The 21,125-nt window shown below is 46.8% G+C and overlaps 1 protein-coding gene across 1 annotated transcript in view; it reads left to right on the top strand.

Annotated features, from left to right (window-relative positions):
* LOC140721934 (NACHT, LRR and PYD domains-containing protein 12-like) overlaps positions 1 to 21,125 on the top strand; it is a 76,890-nt gene that overhangs the window by 13,182 nt on the left and 42,583 nt on the right. The window contains exons 2-8 of the mRNA XM_073036756.1: positions 1 to 193; positions 4,100 to 4,196; positions 6,518 to 6,949; positions 7,517 to 7,683; positions 9,609 to 9,780; positions 9,880 to 9,945; positions 15,525 to 17,259. The exon at positions 1 to 193 is cut by the window's left edge and continues 11 nt beyond it. Of these exons, the coding sequence (XP_072892857.1) occupies positions 4,187 to 4,196; positions 6,518 to 6,949; positions 7,517 to 7,683; positions 9,609 to 9,780; positions 9,880 to 9,945; positions 15,525 to 17,259 (2,582 nt within the window). The 5' untranslated portion in view covers positions 1 to 193; positions 4,100 to 4,186. The remainder of the gene's footprint in view (positions 194 to 4,099; positions 4,197 to 6,517; positions 6,950 to 7,516; positions 7,684 to 9,608; positions 9,781 to 9,879; positions 9,946 to 15,524; positions 17,260 to 21,125) is intronic.

The raw sequence follows: 21,125 nt of genomic DNA, 5'->3' as shown, positions 1-21,125 counted from the left end.
CTCCCTGATCCGAGGAATGTCTGCGTGTCGGAATCCGTCCTGCGGACGGGCAGCAACTTGCACACAGAAAGTCGCGCTGTGAGTCTCACAGAACAGCAGCACCGGCTCCTCGCCCGATTCTCTGCTATGAAGTTGGAAGAAAACGACTTGAAAATATATCCACACGGAGACTGAATATTCTTAGTGAACTAAGGTGAGAATAATTCAGCTTCTGATATTTATTTATGATCTTTATTTCAAATCGATCCATGATCTGTATTTTGCATTGGTGATCAATAACTCATTCGCTCCATTTTAACCCCTTCCGGCGGCGATATGATTTGTGATCCTACACTTCCTTGTCAGCATTACTGAGATTTTCCACAGCACAGCTTATGCCACGATTAAAAACAGATCTGAAACCAAGGGGTACCGATTTCAAAGCAAGCGTGTGAAAAATCTGTTTGGACAACACGTTTCCCGTTTCCAAAGCTTGTCATTTCAGATGAATGCATGTTATCTTTCCCTTTGAGACTGTGTTTATTGTGGGTGCTTCCAACTGATCCGCTCGACATCCTGTAGAAGCAAAGATTTTGATTCTGTTCAAGGCCACGGCACACAGTAAACAGCGGGGATGGAGGCGCTGGTTGGAAAAGGGGTTGGTGAGGGTGGGGGATGACCGGCTACAGAAAGAGACAGGCGGCAGGCGACATCACGGAGTGAAAGCCATGATTTTATTGTACGGGGCAGAACGATGGATGGGCTGAGTGGCCGATTTCTGCGTGGTATATTTACAGTAAAGATCTGACTCCAGATAGTAAATGTCAAACTCCAGAGTTACTGTAACATTATTTACTGTAGTACAGGGAGGAAGAGAGCGCATTGGGCCGTAGAAGGGGTCGGGCCACCGGGGCCGATCCTCAACGGTACGGGAAGGGCTGGCCGGGTTGAGGTCCGAGAAACCCAAGGGGTCCCAGGGGAGTAGGGACCCCCCTGTTTGAGGGGAAGGACAGGGAGAGTAAACCTTCGGGGGACGACCAGCGCAGTGGGCTGGTAGTGGCGGGCGTCCCGGGAGAGGAGGGGCCGCTGGTAGCGTTTGCTATAACTGTGGGAAAGAGGGGTATTTCCGGCGGGAACGTGAACAGTCGGGGGTGTGCTACAGCTGTGGGGAAGAGGGACACTTTCGGAGGGATTGTGAGAGACAAGACGTCCCGAGGTGGGCAAGCCCCCGGGCAAATAAGAACGGAGAGGAGTCGGGAAACTTAGGAGAGACTCAGTGAGGGAACGGACTGGAGTCTCTGGAGGAACACATTGCTAGAAATCAGCCAGGGGACCACCGAAAGCCCAGGCGTGGGCCTACCGATAGAGGGGGTTTACGCAAAAGCCATCCTGGACACAGGATCTCAGGTGACCTTATTGCACTGGCCGTTCTACAACAAATATCTAAAGCACTTGTCAGTAACCCCATTTGAGGCACTGGAGATTTCGGGTGTAAGAGACAGTGATTATCCGTGCAATGTGTACCTGTCAGTGAGATTGGAATTCTCCGAGGGCGATGTGGGAATGTCTGAAGCCATTGAGACGCCGGTGTTGGTTTGTCTGGACCCGGTGGAAACAGGTGTCGCTCTGCCCTTCTGCTGGGGACTAACTCCCCTCTTGTGAACGGCTCCTGGGAGCCTGTAAGGAGAAGGCAGGGAGAACTTTCTGGAGACCCTCTCGGTACACCCAGTGTTTCGAGCGGTGTTTCGAGCTGGATCCTGAGTGCAAACGAGTGTCGGTGTGGTGTACGGAAGGGTGGTCTAAAGTGATACGGCCAGGGGAGGTGGCACTAGTGAATGGGACCCCCAGATTCCCCGGAGTGCCGGCGGGCGAAGCCCTGTTAGTAGACGCCCCAGAAGATCTCGAGGGGGAGACACGATTTCCGGCGGGGGTGCTGGTGAGGCCCGAAGTGCAGAGGCCAGCGGTGGTACCTGCGAGGCGGATGGCCGTGAGTGTCAGGAACACTACGGCAGGAGAAATCACCTTTAAGAGAGGGATCCCGCTGGCGCATTTGTTCCCGGTGACGGTAATGTCTAGCGCCCCTGTGAGGCCCACTAGAGGGGATGGATTGGAAAGCAGAGGAAAGCTGATCCCTGAGGCCTTTAACTTTGGGGATTCTCCTGTGTCACCGGAGCAGAAACGCAGGCTGGTTGAAGCTGAAGGATGTTTTTTTCTCTTGGCGAATTTGATGTGGGTTGCTCCAAGAGCACTCGGCATATCATCCGAGTGACTGAGGACACCCCGTTCAGAGAGAGGTCACGGCGACTGGCCCCTGCAGATGTGGAAGACGTGCAGCAACACTTGTGCAAGTTGAAGGAAACTGGAATCATCACTGAGTCCCGAAGCCCCGTATGCGTCCCCAATAGTAGTGGCCCGGAAGAAGATGAGAAGGGTACGCATGTGTGCGGACTATCGGACTTTCAACCGGCGAACTGTCGCTGACCAGTATATCAAATATGGGATATTAATTGCCCAGCAATAAAATCTAAAATTTGGCAATGCTAATCCACCTTCCTTTTTTTAACTTCTGTAAATGTCTTTTACCAAACCTAGAATTTTTATTCTGCCGGATATATATGAAGAAATTTTTCAATGAACATTGTCAAAAAAAGATTTCGGAATAAAAATTGGTACCGCTTGAAATATATGTAAGAACATAGGTAAAAAAATCACCTTAATACCATTAATCCGACTTATCAATGATAAAGACAATGGTGAACATTTAGTAAACAAATATTTAATGTAATCAATTAAGGGTAAAAAATTAACCTTAAATAAATCCTTTTTTTTTGTAATTTTAATCCCTAAGCATATAAAATAAACAGTAACTAATTTAAAATGCAAATTTCTGTAAATTGGAACCTGCCTATTTAGGGGGAACAATTCACTCTTCTTAAAATTCAGTTTATACCCGGAAGAATTACTAAACTGAGCCAACAATGATATAACTGCAGTAATGGATTTCTCAGGATCAAAAATGTATAAGAACAAGTTGTCTGCATATTATGATAACTTACGGATATCCATCCCGCGAGTAATGCCAAAAATGTTAGGTGATTCTCTAATAGCAATTGCCAAAGGTTCCAGCTCAATATCAAATAATAATGGACTAAGCGGACAACCTTGCCTGGTAACCCGAAATAAGCAAAAAAAGTGAGGTGCCGGAGACAATTTTCCACAATATGGACCAGTCACACACAGAATATCTACATAGTTCAACAAAGACTGATCATGAGTCAACATGGCATTGTGCATGGAAAGTTGTGTTCAACAATACTTTTTTAAGATTTTTGAAGATGATTGTCAATGAGTGTGGGGGAGTGGGTATTGTGCATTGGCAAGCTGCCTCATGACAGCTTGGTCTGGAAGATAACGTCCCATGCGGTACAGAGACAGAGCTAGTTGGGTTCACAAGTTGCCTTGAAGCTAGCAAGCAAAGAGTGGTGGATGAAGGTTTCTCCTCAGAGTGGAGGCGGGTAACTAGTGGTGTACCGCAAGGCTACAGGTTGGGACATTTGATATTCATTATTTGATAGCAATGATTAGAATGCAAGTTCACAAGGCTTGACCAGAAATTTCGCCGATGACAGACAATTAGTAGATGGTACTCACGGTGAATATTATCGTCGCTTATAGGGGATCTAAATGGGCAGAGGATGGTAAATAGATTCCAAAACCAACCCGAGCAGCAACGGTTTCATGCAGAGGCTGGTGATTATGTGAAGGGAACTGCCAGAGGATGTGGATGAGTCAGACACAATTGTGTAATTCCAGAAGCAGTTGGCATGTGAAGATGGAAGGAAGAGGCCAGGAGGAAAACGGGCCCAACTTAGAAAATTAGGACCATCTCAGTGTACACTGTGGTCAGCATTGTCTCGATGGGCTGAAGGGTCAGTATCTGTGCTCTGTTTCTCTGTGCCTCTATCGGAAGGATGCTCTAGATATCACTGGACAGACATACAGACATGGTTTGGGAGTTGATGTGAACTGCGGCTCTGATACAGAGAATGGCTGTACTGTCACATTTGCAAAGTAATCCAACTCTCTCTGACTCACTGTCTGCTTGTTGTGTTTAATTCAGGGCATCACCAGCAAGTGGAGCTGTCCTGCACCGGGATCAGAGTGTAAACAAGACGACGACAATCAACAACCATCAGTCAGAATCAGAATGGCTACAGGTATGTTCACCTGGACCTTTATAACTAAACTTCTGCCCTGTTGGTGCACAATAGTTCAGATGAAGAAGCTTACACAGGTGCTAACAGGGCAGAGAAAATGTTTCATCAAGCAGTGTCATTGATCCCACTGGTAAAGTGATTTGTGTAATGGATCGGTCCAACAGTTCCAGCGCAGGGACCTGACACCAGTAATGGTCGAATGACTCCACTCACCAGGCAAAGCTTCACCTGAGTGAAAGGAGCCGGAGACCCTGAATCAGCAGGTTGAGAGTGAAACACAAACAGGAATGTGACAGCGGTGTTGTTTGTTATGTAAAAGTCTACAGACAGACGGACATACTTTATTGATCTCGAGGGAAATTGGATTTCGTTACAGCCGCACCAACCACGGATAGTGTAGAAATATAGCAATATAAAACCATAAATAATAATAAGTTAATCATGCCAAGTGGAAATAAGTCCAGGACCTGCCTATTGGCTCAGGGTGTCTGACACTCCGAGGGAGGAGTTGTAAAGTTTGATGGCCACAGGCAGGAATGACTTCCTATGACGCTCAGTGTTGCATCTCGGTGGAATGAGTCTCCGGCTGAATGTACTCCTGTGCCTAACCAATACATTATGGAGTGGAGGGGAGCATTTTCCAAGATGGCATGCAACTTGGACAGCATCCTCTTTTCAGACACCACCGTCAGAGAGCCCAGTTCCACCCCTACAACATTATCTAGGTTAAGGGTTTGTTGCACATCAGGGCCTGTTTAGAGGTGAAAGACATCAACTTTCATTTATAAAATTCAGAGGCAGGTGACAAGAGCATTTCCTGGATTTCAGAGATTGTGCGATAATACAACATTTCATGTTTTGTCCGGGCAGCTCTCAACTCCCCCCTCGCTGCGCAAAGTAGATGAGGGGAGTTTTCCGAATTCTGTTTTCTGTAGCCGAGCCGAGAACATTGCCAGCCTTGGAAATGGCTGAGGATCAGGAGACACTTCATTTGTGGTCTGCATCGGTTTGTCACTGTCTGGTATGGAGGGTCAACTGCACAGGACCGAGAGAAGCTGCCGGAAGTTGTAGATCTCCAAGGAGCGGTGTCTCAGAAAGGCAGCGTCCATTATTAAGGACGTCCAGCACCCAGGGCATGCCCTTTTCTCACTGTTACCATCAGGGAGGAGGTACAGAAGCCTGAATGCACACACTCAGCGATTCAGGAACAGATTCGTCCTCTCTGCCATCCCATTCCTAAATGGACATTGAATCTTTGGACACTACCTAACTTTGTTCAAAATACACAGTCTTTCTGTTTTTGCACATTTTTAAAAAATCTATTCAATATACATAATTGGTTTACTTGTGTACTTATTTTTTTAAATTTTATTCATTACTATTTTTTCCCTGCTAGATTACCTATGGCATTGAACTGCTGCTGCTAAGTTAACAAATTTCACGTCACATGCCGGTGATAATAAAACTGATTCTGATTCTGTTTTACGTGTGCAAGTTTACCCTTCAAGCTCCCGTGTTCCGGGGCAAACTTTCCTAGCCGAACCAGAAAACAAACAACCCCATCCGGTAACGTACTTGTGAATCTCCCCGACACTCCTCCCAGCGGAATCACATCCATCCTGTAGATTGTTAGCAACTGCATCCTTAGCAAATGCAAAGCTCTCTCAGCGAGACTATGTTTAGCTACTGGAACTGCACGCAAGACTCTCCCTTTGCCAATGACTTGTATCGTTGCTACGTGACAATTATTATCCAGGAGACGGGATGGGACCCAGGGGACCAGGCATCATGGGCTTCAAGGTTATGTTCAGTCTGTAACCCAGGTGACTGGACGTTGTCCATCTTAAGGCAGAGGTCAGTCTTTGACCCAGGGGACAAGACAGTGTGTGACAAAGCAACCGGAGAACGTTTGATCTGGAGGATCGGACCACGAGTAATCCAGTGGATTGTCTGTGAGTGATACAGGTGACTGGACAGTTTGTGATCCAGGGAGATTTAAGTTTGTGGGAAATAATCCCAGTGATAATTCCCGCTATCACCTAATGCCTTTCCATTAATAACCGCTGGTTATTGGTGTGTTCAGTTAATGCGTAGTCGGTGATCAGTATTACTGAGTCTATCCAGTTCTTTTTCTGGGAGTGGATGTATCCACTCACTGGCTTACCGAGATGGTCACCTGGCAAGAGGTGTGGTTCACATTCACCAGCACAGTCCCACTTCAAATCCGGTCAGCCGGAGTCCCGGCCCCATTGCAGACACCCGTTGTGAATCCTTGTTCGAGCACAAATCACTCTAAACCTGCAATTCATCATTTACTGCAGGTGGAAAATTAAATCCGGTACAGAAAGTACTCAAGAGGTTTTTACCAGGCAACTCATCGAGGGAAGATGATCGAGACACGGGAAGCAAGGTTCCAAAGCAGGGTCAGATTGAGAGCAATGTCCCAATGGAATGCGGTTCGGCCGCAGAGGAGGAGGAGCAAATTCAGCCCAGAGACAGTGACGTCAGAGACACTGAGCAGGACCCTGGAACCAGCACAAGTGAGGCGACTGCCTGTCAGCTCAGAGACAGTGACGTCAGAGACACTGAGCAGGTCCCTGGAACCAGCACAAGTGAGGCGACTTCCTGTCAGCCCAGAGACAGTGACGTCAGAGACACCGATCAGGACCCTGGAACCGGCACAAGTGAGGCGACTGCCTGTCAGCTCGGAAGCTCATTAAACACGGAATTGTCAAGTGCCCAACAGGGAGTGGGTGAGTGAAACATGAGGGTGATGTGTGCGCAGAATGAGGTGGGAAGCGGGTAAATGTGATTCCTTGTTGGAGGGTTGGTCAGAGAGGGATAAAGTGTGGGCGTGTGCAGTCGGTGTAGTGTGGCACCGGTTCCCGCACTAGAGAAAATGTCCTACCTGTTCTGAGGATTTCCAGGATGTGTATCGGAGGAAATGCAGCTCTGCTGATAAGAGAGAATTTCCAGGATATGAGTTATGGGAAATGTATTCACCAGGATAGAGAGAGTATCTCTGGGAAGCGATAACCCCAACATTTATTGCCCATTTTAAACTGAAATCGGTGAGTGGGAGGGACCGTGGGAGAGACAGGTTTCTGGTGAATAGGTTCCTTCTGGGAACGTCTAACACAGCGCATTGATGGATCGGTTTTTTAAGGCCAGTGTTGGAGATTAGGGCAAAATTCGTGTTTCCAGCTGAAAGCAGGTAAACACTGAGGTTCAAGACATGACTGGTTTGTTAGGGCTGGGTGAGAGCGGTGGAGACAAGCGATATTTGAGTTTGTGACTACATTCTCATTTTATATTCGCAGAGACAGAGTTTACAATCTCCGACCTCCTGGCAGAGGGGGGCGAGTATCGACTGTACAAACTGACCAAGTTCTACAGGGACAGACTCAAACATGCAATTGAAGAAAAAGTTGAAAGACTCGGTTGGATGTTGACAAAGGAGGGACATTTCAGTAGAGAAGAAAATGAGGTGAGTGTATTTAGAGTATTGTCACTGAACTGCTGGTATCAGAGGGAATAGTGATCGATATTAATCTCCTGCACGTTCTAGGAGTTCTACATGGCAATGGAGTCTTTGATCTCTGACTTGTCTTCAGTAGATCTGTTTCAGCTGTTCAGGTGGGGAGCACTGGGAACTGCAGGTTCAGAGTCACCTTCTCCTCTCACACCTGCTGTATTTATCAGTGTACCGGACCTCAGTCTGACTTCAGTAGATCTGTTTCAGCTGTTCAGGTGGGGAGCACTGGGAACTGCAGGTTCAGAGTCACCTTCTCCTCTCACACCTGCTGTATTTATCCGTGTACCGGACCTCAGTCAGACCTTTGTCTTCAGTAGATCTGTTTCAGCTGTTCAGGTGGGGAGCACTGGCAACTGCAGGTTCAGAGTCACCTTCTCCTCTCACACCTGCTGTATTTATCAGTGTACCGGACCTCAGTCAGACCTTTGACTTCATTAGATCTGTTTCAGCTGTTCAGGTGGGGAGCACTGGGAACTGCAGGTTCAGAGTCACCTTCTCCTCTCACACCTGCTGTATTTATCAGTGTACCGGACCTCAGTCAGACCTTTGACAAGGTTCCGCATGGAAGGTTAGTTAGGAAGGTTCAATCGTTAGGTATTAATATTGAAGTAATAAATGGATTCAACAGTGGCTGGATGGGAGATGCCAGAGAGTAGTGGTGGATAACTGTTTGTCAGGTTGGAGGCCGTTGACTAGTGGTGTGCCTCAGGGATCTGTACTGGGTCCAATGTTGTTTGCAATATACATTAATGATCTGGATGATGGGGTGGTACATTGGATTACTAAGTATACAGATGATACTAAGATAGGTGGCGTTGTGGAAAATGAAGTAGTTTTCAAATCTTACAGAGAGATTTAGGACAGTTAGAAGAGTGGGCTGAAAGTTTGCAGATTGAGTTTAATGCTGATAAGTGTGAGGTGCTTTATTTTTGTAGGACTAATCAAAATAGGACATACATGGTAAATGGTAGGGCGTTGAAGAGTGCAGTATAACACAGTGAACTAGTAATAATGGTGCATAGTTCCCTGAAGGTGGAATCTCATGTGGATAGGGTGGTGAAGAAATCTTTTGGTATGCTGGCCTTTATAAATTAGAGCATTGAGTAGAGGAGATGGGAAGTAAAGATAAATTGTACAAGGCATTTGTAAGGCCAAATTTGGAGTATTGTGTACAGTTCCCGCCACCGAATTATTCATAAAGATGTCAACAAAATATAGAGTGTACAGAGGAGATTTACTAGAATGTTACCTGGGTCTCAGCACCTAAGTACAGAGAAAGGTTGAACAAGTTAAGTCTTTATTCTTTACAGCGTTGAAGTTTCAGGGGGGGGGGAGCATTTGATAGAGGCATTTAAAATTATGAGGGGATAAATAGGGTTGATATGGATAGGCTTTTTTCCATTGAGAGTAGGCGAGATTCAAACAAATGGACATGAGTTGAGAGTTGGGGGCAAAAGTTAAGGGGTAACACGAGGGGGAACTTCTTTACTCAGAGAGTGGTAACTGTGTGGAATGAGCTTACAGTAGAAGTGGCAAAGGCAGGTTCAATATTGTCATTTTAAAAACTGGATATGTATATGGACAGGAAGGGAATGGAGGGCTTTGGGCTGAGTGCAGTTAGGTGGGACTAGGAGAGAGTTATCGCTCGGCACGGACTGTGTTACTGTGCTGTAATAGTCATATCGTTGTATGACATAAGTGCAAGGGCTGTATATCTGGACAGTTGAACAGGCATTCAGTCTAAAATTAATTTTGCATCTTATCAGGACCGTCGGTCAAATTCACCTCAGCTCATTAATCCAGGATGAATATTAATCTGTGAGATTCGCCATGTCTGTCCATCTACTCCACAATAAATTAATTGTTTCCTTTTATAGAAAGTCACTGAACTGACAGAGAAGGGAAACCGGACAGAGAGTTCCAGACTCTTCCTCAGTTTGGTGAATGGCAAAGGCTCCCGGGCCCGGAGGGCGATGTGGGAATCCTTTGTGATGTGGAGGACTGAGTTACCGAAGTTGGACAGGATACTGAGGGAAATACAGGAGCTCGGTATGTTAAAAACACGCACTGAACACAAAGGCACATTGAACTAAATAGTTGTAATTATTTTAGTTCTGTTTTCATGAACTCTTTTTTTGATTTAAACAGGTCCTTACCCAGAGGAATACATAAACATCGCACAAGGGTTGTCTGAGTTACCCACTGAACTGATAGGTGAGTGATGAAATGCTCAGTTCAAACCACATCTCAAATGTTAGACTGTGACTTGGCAGAATCTGGGAACGAAAATCCACCATCAATCATTCGCCGATCTCTGGTTTCAGGTTACAATTCAGATCATCTCTCGTTGCAGCCTGAACATTGTAAAGTGTATTTTTCCAGCTGTTCCAGCTGTTGATGTATTAATCCAGTCCTTGTGTCTCTGAACCCTCCACTCCGGGTCCTAACGCTCTGAGAATCCCCACACACCCCAGACAGGCTCCTGACACACTGTATGACCCAGTCCAGGTGACCTTTCTCTCTTCAGACCTTTCAGATTCCGAAGCACCTTCTCCTTCGTAAAAGCAGTTGCACTCAATTCTGTTTCTCAAACCTCCACTTACCTCACATGCCACCTGCAACATCCTGGTGAACCTGTTCTGCATCCCCTCCAATCATTCCCAGTGTTGGACAATCAGAAGTGAACACAATACTCAGGGGTGTCAAACTCATTTTAGGTCACGGGCCGGATTGAGCAAAATGCAGCTTCATGCGGGCCGGATCAGTCGGACGCGTGCGAACGCAGCTTTCGTTGCCTCCGTTTTTTCAGCCTGCTCTCATGTGTTTCAGTCGCTGCTATAACTACAAAGTGTTTCATTTTACAAATTCCATTTCTTATGAAGAAGACTGCCGAATAAACACTAAAAACCCTGAAAACCTGGTACCTGAATAAACTCAGCATTAGCCATATCATACGCCATAGGCGCTTCGATTACTGGGGCCAGCTTTAATAGTAATTAGATATTATCTTGCAGGCCAAAGATAATTCCACCGCGGGCCGGATTTGGCCCGCGGGCCTTGAGTTTGACATATATGCTCTAGATGCACCTTAAAACCATCAGACTTAGGCAGACAATTAAGCCATTCAGCTCAGTGAATTTGCTCCGCAATTCCTCTCAACCCCATTATCCTGCCTTCTGTAAATGTTGACGCTCTTCTGAATCAAGAACATATACCCATTGAATTGTCTTCCTCTGCCAACTATGAGAATAATTTCACAGATTCACCACCCGCCAGCGAAAGCAATTTCTCGCAATATGGTTCCCCGCCAGCCAGGGCAATTCACCACAGTTCCCAGGCATGTTAACCTTGTGTATGAGCCTCCCATGTGGGAACCTTGTCAAAGATTCTACCAATATCCAAGTAGACAACATCCATCTGTAACTTCATCCATCACCTTTGTCACCTCCTGGAGGAACTCAATTAAGTTAGCCAGACACAGGCCCCACCCAAAGCCTTGCTGATGAACCCTCAAACATTCTCCCTTTCATACTCCCATGCGGCAGAAAATATAAAAAGCTGAAGGTACGTATCAGCAGCCTCAAGGACAGCTTTAATTCTGCATTTATGACTGTTGAATGGTCACCTACTATGTTATTACTGGCTCCTAATAATAAGAGAATTTTATATATAAAATTGTAACATTATGTATCTCATAAACAATAACCACTTATTTAGATAGACATAATACGTACAGAAAAGCGGAAAGAATACCTTTAGCGTATGAACGAATTTAAGAACAACTGATAATCAATTATGTTATTCTATATCCAACACTGAGGAAAGCAGACATCTTTCAATGTTATATTGTATCAAAAAACATTTGATTCTCTCCCTTGGTTGGCTAACAGAACTTCCAAGTATATATAAGATTCATCCAGTACTTGTGAAATTTCAACAACATCTAATAAAGCACTGGTGGACAATAATCACCCTATTAACAACCACAAATGAACAACCACCGTTATCAAAATAAATGTAGGGATTTCCCATTGTGAATCTTTAAGCCCACTATGGTTTTGTCCGGCTTTAAACCCGATCATAATTTACTGAAACGGAGAAATCTCAGGTATAAAATCAGAAAAAAAAACAAATTATACCTCGACACTGCTATACATTGATGATTCAAAATTATTTGCTCTTGCATCAGTAAAGCTAAAACAAATAATTCAAATAATGGAATTAATTTCCAAAGGTATAAACATGAACTTGAGACTAGAAAAGTACAGAACATGAAACATAAAGAAAGGTGCAATAAAGCCAGCAGAATATCAAACAGAGCATCAGGATACAAGGCAGCCGATGGATGAATATGAAACACATACTTAGGATAACAATAAGCAAGGAAAATAGATCATCTTATGATAAAGAAAAATCTTTCAACAAAATTTACTTCAAGGACGAAGAAAATCTGAATTTACATCAAGGATGAAGGAAATCTGCCAAACAGAGCTGAACAGTAAAAGTATAACAAAGGGAGTAAACATTCACTGGGCCCATATTGATGGATTCTTTTGGTATAGTTTCCTGGTCTGAAACGGATCTAGAAAATACGCAAAGAAAAGTAAGAACTTAAAGAACAATTTCTAGCAAACACCATGTGCACTGGAGCGCACTTTGATACGAAATAGGACGGTGTGAGTATGATGCGTCACAGATCGAAAACAAATGACACAACAGTCAGATAAAAACTCTCAGAATCAGGTTTGATATCAGGGACAGAAGTTGTGAAAACTGTTTTCAGTGCCAGCAGCACAATTGTAGAAACAGGATTGTATCAGCGTGATTTAATCAGTCTGATGGCCTGGTGGAAGAAGCTGTCCCGGAGCCTGTTGGTCCTGGCTTTTATGCTGCGGTGCCGGTTCTCTGATGGGAGGAGCTGGGACAGTGTGTGTTTGGTGAGACTTGGGTCCAGAATGATCCTCTGGGCCCTTTTTACCTTCCTGTCTCTGTAATGTCCTGAATAGTGGGAAGTTCACATCTACAGATACGCTGGGCTGTCCACAACACTGTCTGCAGAGTCCTGCGATCGAGGGAAGTACGGTTCCCGTACCAGGAAGTGACGCAGCAAGTCGGGATGCACTCAGTTGCACCCCTGTAGAAAATTGTTCGCATTCGGAGGCCCAGACCAAACCTCCTCAAACATCTGAGGTGAAAGAAGTGCTGTTGTGCCTTTATTTCACCCACAGCTGGTGTGCACAGGCCACGTGAGGTCCTCAGTGATGTTTCTGCTGAGGAACTTAAAGCTGATCACACTCTCAACCCCAGATCCATTGAGGTCAACAGGGGTTAGCCTATCTCCATTCCTCCTGATTTTGCGACATTGCAACCATCTCCCTCATTTTTCCGACATTGAGGGAGAAGTTGCTTTCTTGACACCACTGTGTCAGGGTGATGACTTCTTCCCTGTAGGCTACCTCGGTATTATTTGAGATTTGGCCAATAAATATAGTATCGTCAGCAAATTTAATTAGCAGATTGGAGCTGTGGGTGGCGACACAGTCATGCGTATACAGAGAGTAAAGGAGGGGGCTTAGGACACAGCCCTGAGGGGCACCTATATTGAGTGGCAGAGGTGAGGGAGCCCACTCTTACCACTTGCCGGCGATCTGACAGGAACTCCGCGATCACGCTGCACAAGACAGGGTGACGGCCGAGGTCACTGAGCTTCTGGTCAAGCCTGGAGGGAATGATGGTGTTGAATGCTGAACTGCAGTCCAAGAGCAGCATTCTCACATAGACATCACTCTTCTCGGGATGTTTAAAGACAGTGTGTAGAGCAGTGAGTATTGTGTCGATCCGTTGTGTCAGTAGGAGAATTGTAGTGGGTCCAGTGTGTGTGGCAGCAAGCTGCAGATGTAGTCCATAGACAGCCTCTCAAAGCATTTGCTTATTATTGAGGTGGGTGTGATAGGACGCCAGACGTTCAGAGATGCTGCCTTGGTGGTTTCAGGTACAGCGACAATGGTGGATGATTTGAAACAGGAGGGCACTCTACACTTTGAGGGGGAGAGATTAAAAATATCTGAGAACACACCTGCCAGGTGTGACGCATAAATCCCGATTAATCCCCCTGGGATGCCATCCTGTCCCGCAGCCTTGTGACTGTCCACTCGCTGGAAACACCCGCGTACTTCAGACTCAGAGATGACCAATGTGCAGACCGCTTTGGCGGCTCTCCTCGGGGTCTCAGTGTTGGCGATGTCGAACCGAGCGTGAAAAGATTTAGCTCCTCTGGGCGAGAGGCAGCATCACTGCACTGAGCTGTGAAATCAGTGACGGTGTGTAGACCTGGCCATAAGCTGTGTGTGTTGTTGGCGGAGAGTTGTCCCTGAATCCTGTCTCTGTATTGTCGTTTCACTGCCTGGATGACTTTGCACAGATCGGAGCTGCGTTTCCTGAGCTCCAGCTGATCACCGGCAATGTAAGCTGTCGGTCACGCGGCAAGTGCTGTTCACACGGAACGGTTGATCCAGAGTTGCTGGTTTGGGCAATCCTGACTGGTTTCTGGTGGCAAACATTCCCCCTCGGTGACAATAACACATATCTGGGGGATGTATTACACAGCTGTGATAATAACAGCCGGGAACTCCTGCAGTAACATGAAAGGTTTACACAGCAGCACCAGGTACTCCAGATCCGGGGAACAAAAGGATTTGAGGGCATGGACATCCCGGCGTTCCACCAAGCATTCAGGACCATGAAGCAAAGCATACCCTAAGTCCTTTTCTCTTCCCTGGTACAGGGGTGTGTTGGTGACTGTTGGAATCCAGAGACTTGGGAACAGTAGGAAAGCGGGCAGCTGGGATGCAGGCGTTTGGCTCAGCCACTAAGCCCGGTGGAAGCGTTTCTTCCGACAGGAGAAGTGGTAAAGGCGGGATACTGGTTCCTTACAACCAGTCGCTTTGGGCAGATGGGTCTGGTCGGCCGTGATTGGCAGCTCACCCAGCAACAGGAAAGCTCTGATCTCAAACATCCACGGCTCTGTAACTGTACCCCTCATGGGGAAGAGTTTTAGAGTAAACCCAGTGGATCTAGAGCCCCTGAGGCAGTCTTAAATAATGTTCAACGCAGACTGGCATCTCCTGAAACATCTCTGGTGCCAGGCTGTGTCAGTCTCTGCCGTTCCTTTGTGTTCATCAGATGCAGGGAGAGAGGGAGCTTCCTACATCGGCAAAAGCTTCCTCTCCATATCGGAATGCCCCGGTTGGACTGCAAACTAGCCATTTTATTTCTTGTCATTCCGATGGGTTATTGATCTGCAAGTTCACTGCGATTCACCCCCAGGCGCTGCCCGGCTTGAGTATTTCCCGCATATTCTGCTCCTGTTTTGATGCAAGAGCAGTGAACACCCGTGACACCCCAGTGTGCAGCTTTGCAAAAATGCACGTTGTACTGCTCTCCATATTCCCACACCAGGTCAACATTAACATCGTCTGTTAATGACGCAACAATGCTTTAAATATAGTGAAATGTTGTAACGGGAGTGCAGTCAGGATTGCAATAGGATATCAGGGAATGTTCACCTTCATCTGTAATTAGTGTCAGAATATGAGGATTGGATATTTTTCTGGGACAATCATCGCTGTTAGTTTCAGTGTCTGTGTACAGAATTTTACTTTCTGTCTTAATATCCATGGAAGCATTGAATTAATTCATGTAACCTCAAACACTGAATATTGAACTGTAGTTATAAAGTTCTTTGTCAGTTGAGCTGGTTAACATTTTGAATATGTTCTCTGTTCCCATGGAAGATGTTCAACAGAAACACAAGGAGACTCTGCGGGCACAAACTGAAACACTGAGAGTGAACACGATCCTGATGAGGGAGAAGGTGAAGGTTTTCCAGCTGGTTGATCGATACGCTGAGCTCACGGTCATTTCTACTCTTCGAGATTGGACACTGGTGGAACATGAGCTGCTGGCAAGAGGCAGAGACCACGAGGAGTGGAGAGAGAAACATCTCCGCAGGGAGCTGGAAAAAATCCGGACTGATCAGTTGTTCCAGAGCAGCTTTTCCCGGAGTAAATCAAAATCTGGGAGTTCGGCAGCAGTGGCCGGAGTCCCAGGGATCGGGAAAACCACAATGGTACAAAAGATTGTTTATGACTGGGCCACGGGAAAAATTTACCAACAGTTCCAGTTCGTCCTCAGTTTCAAGTTCCGAGATTTAAACACGATCAATTGTACAATAAACCTCTCGAACCTGGTGCTGTTTTTCTATCCTTACCTCGGGAATGTCCTGAAATCACTGTGGAAGAACCCAGAGGGAATGCTATTTATATTTGATGGCTTGGATGAATTCAACGACACAATTGATTTTGCTGACAGCCGGAGAAACACGGACCCTCAGGACTCATGCACAGATCCTGAATTCCGGTGCAAGGTGTCTGACATTGTGTACAGTTTAATCCAGGGCAAGCTGCTCCCAGGGTGTTCAGTGCTGGTGACCACCCGCCCCACTGTGTTACATTTATTGAAAAAGGCAAAGATCGGTGTCTGGGCTGAAATCCTGGGATTTGTTGGTGAGGAACGGAAGGAATATTTCAACAGGCATTTTGAAGATCAGACGGTGGCAGCAGCTGTTTTCAAACACGTAAAGGATAACGAAATCCTGTACACCATGAGCTACAACCCATCCTACTGCTGGATCCTCGCTCTGGCACTGGGCCCCTTCTTCACACAAAGGGACAGGGACCTGCAGCGAGTTCCCAAGACCATCACTCAACTGTACTCCTACTATATTTACAATATCCTGAAAAATCACGGCCGTGAGATTGAGAGACCCCGTGATGTGTTACTCAGGGTCGGTCAGATGGCCTACAGAGGAGTGTCCGAGAAGAAGATTGTATTTGCAGACGGAGATTTGATCAAGTTCAATCTGCAGCCTTCCCAGTTCCTGTCCGGGTTCCTGATGGAGCTTTTGGAGAGAGAGGATTCTGCCCAGAGCGTGGTGTACACATTCCCACACCTCACCATCCAAGAGTTTGTAGCTGCAGTCGCACAATTCCTGACTGTACATCCCGAGGATATCCTGAAATTCCTCACTGAAGCCCACAAGACAAAAGATGGGCGATTTGAGGTATTTCTCCGTTTTGTTGCTGGTCTCTCCAACCCAATGACAGCTCGGGGCCTGGAGGAGTTTCTGGGTCCATTTCCTCATGAAACAACCTGCCGGGTGATTGACTGGTTGAAGAACAAGGTTAAACGCCAGAGTAGAAACACGGGTGACATTGGTAGAAGGAGACTCCTGAACACATTGCACTACCTGTTTGAGTCTCAGAATCGTGTACTGGCTCAGGCCGCACTGGGATCTGTGGAAACATTGTCATTCAGTGGAATGACACTGACCCCTATTGACTGCGCGGTCCTGTCTCATGCCATCGGACTCTGTGATACAATAAAATATCTCAACCTGGAGAAATGCAACATTCAGTGTGAAGGAATCCAGCGGCTGGGACCCGGGCTGCACAAGTGCCAGGAGTTGAGGTAACTTGATTTATCTCTCACTCAGAACTGTGACACTGTTCCATTGTGCTGTTTCAAAGTAAACGGATTTGGGTAAAACTGCAGTAAATCAGATTGAGATGAATTATGACAAATGCCACCCCCTTCATCCTGTGCAATCACTCTCCCCCATCCCCCTTCATCCTGTGCGATCACTCTTCCCAATCCCCCTTTTTCCTGTTGGATTTCTCTTAGCCATTACCCTTCCTCTTGTCAGATTTCTCTTCCACACCCCTGTTCCTGCTGTGGGATATCTCTTCCCTATCCACTTCCTCCTGTGGGATCTCTCTTCTGAACACCTTCCTCCTGTGGGATCTCTCTTCCCAACCCCCTCCTCCTGTGTGATCTCTCTTCCAGATCCCCCTTCCTCCTGTGGCATCTCTCTTCCCCATCCCCCTTCCTCGTATGGGATCTCACCTCCCGATCCCTTTCCTCCTGTGGTATCTCTCTTCTCCATCCCCTTCCTCCTGTCGGATCACTTTCCCCATCTCCCTTCCTCCTGTGGGATCTCTCTTCCCCATTCCCATCCTCTTGTGGGATCTCTCATCCCCATCACTCTTCTTCCTGAGGGATCTCTCTTCCCCATCCCCTTCCTCCTCTGGGATCTCGATAACCCATCCCCTTCCTCCTGTGGAATCTCCCTTCCCCATCCCCCTTAATCGTGTGGGATCTCCTTTACCCATCCCCCTTCCTCCTGTGGAATCTCTCTTCCCCATCCCCCTTCCTCGTGTGGGATCTCCTTTACCCATCCGCCTACCTCCTGTGGGATATCTCTACCCCATCCCCTTCCTCGTGTGGGATCTCTCTTCCCCATCCCCCTTCCTCCCAAGCGATCATTTTCCCCATCCCCCTTCCTCCTATAGGATCTCTCTTCCCCATCCCCGTTCCTCCAGTGGGATCTCTCCTTCCCATTCCCCTTTCTCCCGTAGGATCTCTCTTTTCAATCCCCCTTCGACCTGTGGGAACTCTGTTCCCCATCCCACTTCCTCCTGTGGGATCTCTCTTCCCCATCCCCCTTCCTCCTGTGGGATCTCTCTTCCCCATCCCACTTCCTCCTATGGGATCTCTCTTCCCCATCCCCTTCCACGTGTAGGATCTCCTTTACCCATCCTCCTTCCTCCTATCGGATCTCTCTTCCCCATCCCTCTTCCTCCTGTTGGATCTCCCTTCACCATCCGCCTTCCTCCTGTGGGATCTCTCCTTCCCATTCCCCTTCTCCCGTAGGATCTCACTTTTCTATCCCCCTTCGACCTGTGGGAACTCTGTTCCCCATCCCACCTCCTCCTGTGGGATCTGTCTTCCCCATCCCACTTCCTTCTGTGGGATTTCTCTTCCCCATCCCTCTTCTTCCTGTGGGATCTGTCTTCCCCATCCCACTTCCTTCTGTGGGATATCTCTTCCCCATCCGCATTCCTCCTGTGGGATCTCTCCTTCCCATCCCCATTCCTCCCGTAGGATCACTCTTTCCTATCCCCCTTCCTCGAGTGGGATATGTCTTCCCCAAACCCCCAACTCCTATGGGACCTCTTCCCCATCCCCCTTCCTGCTGTAGGATATGTCTTCCCAGTCCCCCTTCATCCTATGGGATCTTTTTTCCACAACCCCTTTCCTCCTGCAGGATCTCTCTTTCCTATCCCCCTTCCACCTGTGGGAACTCTCTTCCCAATCCCCCCATAACTGTAGTATCTCTTTTCCCCATTCCATTTCCTACTGCGGGATCACTTGTCAACATCCAGCTTCCTCCTGTGGGATCTCTCTTCCCCATTCCTTTCTTCCTGTGGGATCTCTCTTCCCCATCCGCTTCCCCATGTAGATTTCATTTCCCGATCTCCTTCCTCCCCTTCGATCTCCCTTCCTGATTCAGCTTCCTACTGCGGGATCTCTCTACTATATCCACTTCCTCCTCTGGGATCTCTCTTCCCCATCCCCCTTCCTCCTGTTGGATCTCTCTTCCCCATCCCCCTTCCTCCTGTGGGATCTCACTTCTCCATCCCCCTTCCTCCTGTGGGACAATGGACAATAGACAATAGGTGCAGAAGTAGACCATTCAGCCCTTCGAGCCCGGTTCCTGCATTGTCCCCATATCCCTTGATTCCCCTATCCAGAAGATACCTATCTAGCTCCTTCTTGAAAGCATCCAGAGAATTGGCCTCCACTGCTTTCCGAAGCAATGCATTCCAGGCCCCCACAACTCTCTGGAAGAAGAAGTTTTTTCCTTAACTCTGTCCTAAATGACCTACCCCTTATTCTCACACCATGCCCTCTGGTACTGGACTCTCCCAGCATCTGGAACATATTTCCTGCCTGTATATTGCCCAATCCCTTAATATTCTTATATGTTTCAATCAGATCCCCTCTCAATCTCCTTAATTCCAGTGTGTACAAGCCCAGTCTCTCTAACCTCTCTACGGCAGACAGTCCAGACATCCCAGGAATCAACCTCGTGAATCTACGCTGCACTTCCTCTACAGCCAGGATGTCCTTCCTTAACCCTGGAGACCAAAACTGTACACAATACTCCAGGTGTGGTCTCACCAGGGCTCTGTACAAATGCAAGAGGATTTCCTTGCTCTTGTACTCAATTCCCTTTGTAATAAAGGCCAACATTCCATTAGCCTTCTGCACTGCCTGTTGCACTTGCTCATTCACCTTCAGTGACTGATGAACAAGGACTCCTAGATCTCTTTGTATTTCTCCCTTACCTAACTCTACACCGTTCAGATAATAATCTGCCTTCCTGTTCTTACTCCCAAAGTGGATAACCACACACTTATTCACATTAAACATCATCTGCCAAGTATCTGCCCACTCACCCAGCCTATCCAAGTCACCCTGAATTCTCCTAACATCCTCATCACATGTCACACTGCCACCCAGCTTAGAATCATCAGCAAATTTGCTGATGTTATTCTCAATGCCTTCATCTAAATCGTTGATGTAAATTGTAAACAGTTGTGGTCTCAATACCGAGCCCTGTGGCACCCCACTGGTCACCACCTGCCATTCCGAGAAACACCCATTCACCGTTACCCTTTGCTTTCTATTTGCCAACTAGTTTTCTATCCATGTCAATGTCTTCCCCCCGATGTCCTGAGCTTTGATTTTACCCACCAATCTCCTATGTGGGGCCTTATCAAATGCCTTCTGAAAATCGAGGTAGACTACATCCACTGGATCTCACCCGTCTAACATCCTGGTTACATCCTCGAAAAACTCCAACAGATTAGTCAAGCATGATTTACCCTTGGTAAATCCATGCTGGCTCGGACCAATCCTATCACTGCTATCTAGATATGCCACTCTTTCATCCTGAATAATGGACTCTAGCATCTTCCCCACCACTGATGTCAGGCTGACAGGTCGATACTTCTCTGTTTTCTCCCTCCCTCCTTTCTTAAAAAATGGGATAACATTAGCCATTCTCCAATCCTCAGGAACTGATCCTGAATCTAAGGAACATTGGAAAATGATTACCAATGCATCCGCAATTTCCAGGGCCACCTCCTTTAGTACCCTAGGATGCAGACCATCTGGACCTGAGGATTTGTCAGCCTTCAGTCCCATCAGTCTACTCATCACCGTTTTCTTCCTAATGTCAATCTGTTTCATTTCCTCTGTTACCCTATGTCCTTGGCCCATCCATACATCTGGGAGATTGCTTGTGTCTTCCCTAGTGAAGACAGATCTAAAGTACTCATTAAATTCTTCTGCCATTTCTCTGTTTCACATAACAATTTCACCCAATTCATTCTTCAAGGGCCCAACATTGTTCTTAACTATCTTCTTTCTCTTCACATATGTAAAAAAGCTTTTGCTATCTTCCTTTATATTCCTGGCTAGCTTGCGTT

The sequence above is a fragment of the Hemitrygon akajei genome, unplaced genomic scaffold, assembly GCF_048418815.1.
Source record: "Hemitrygon akajei unplaced genomic scaffold, sHemAka1.3 Scf000065, whole genome shotgun sequence".
Taxonomy (NCBI): domain Eukaryota; kingdom Metazoa; phylum Chordata; class Chondrichthyes; order Myliobatiformes; family Dasyatidae; genus Hemitrygon; species Hemitrygon akajei.
This window is presented reverse-complemented; position numbering and strand designations above follow the sequence as displayed.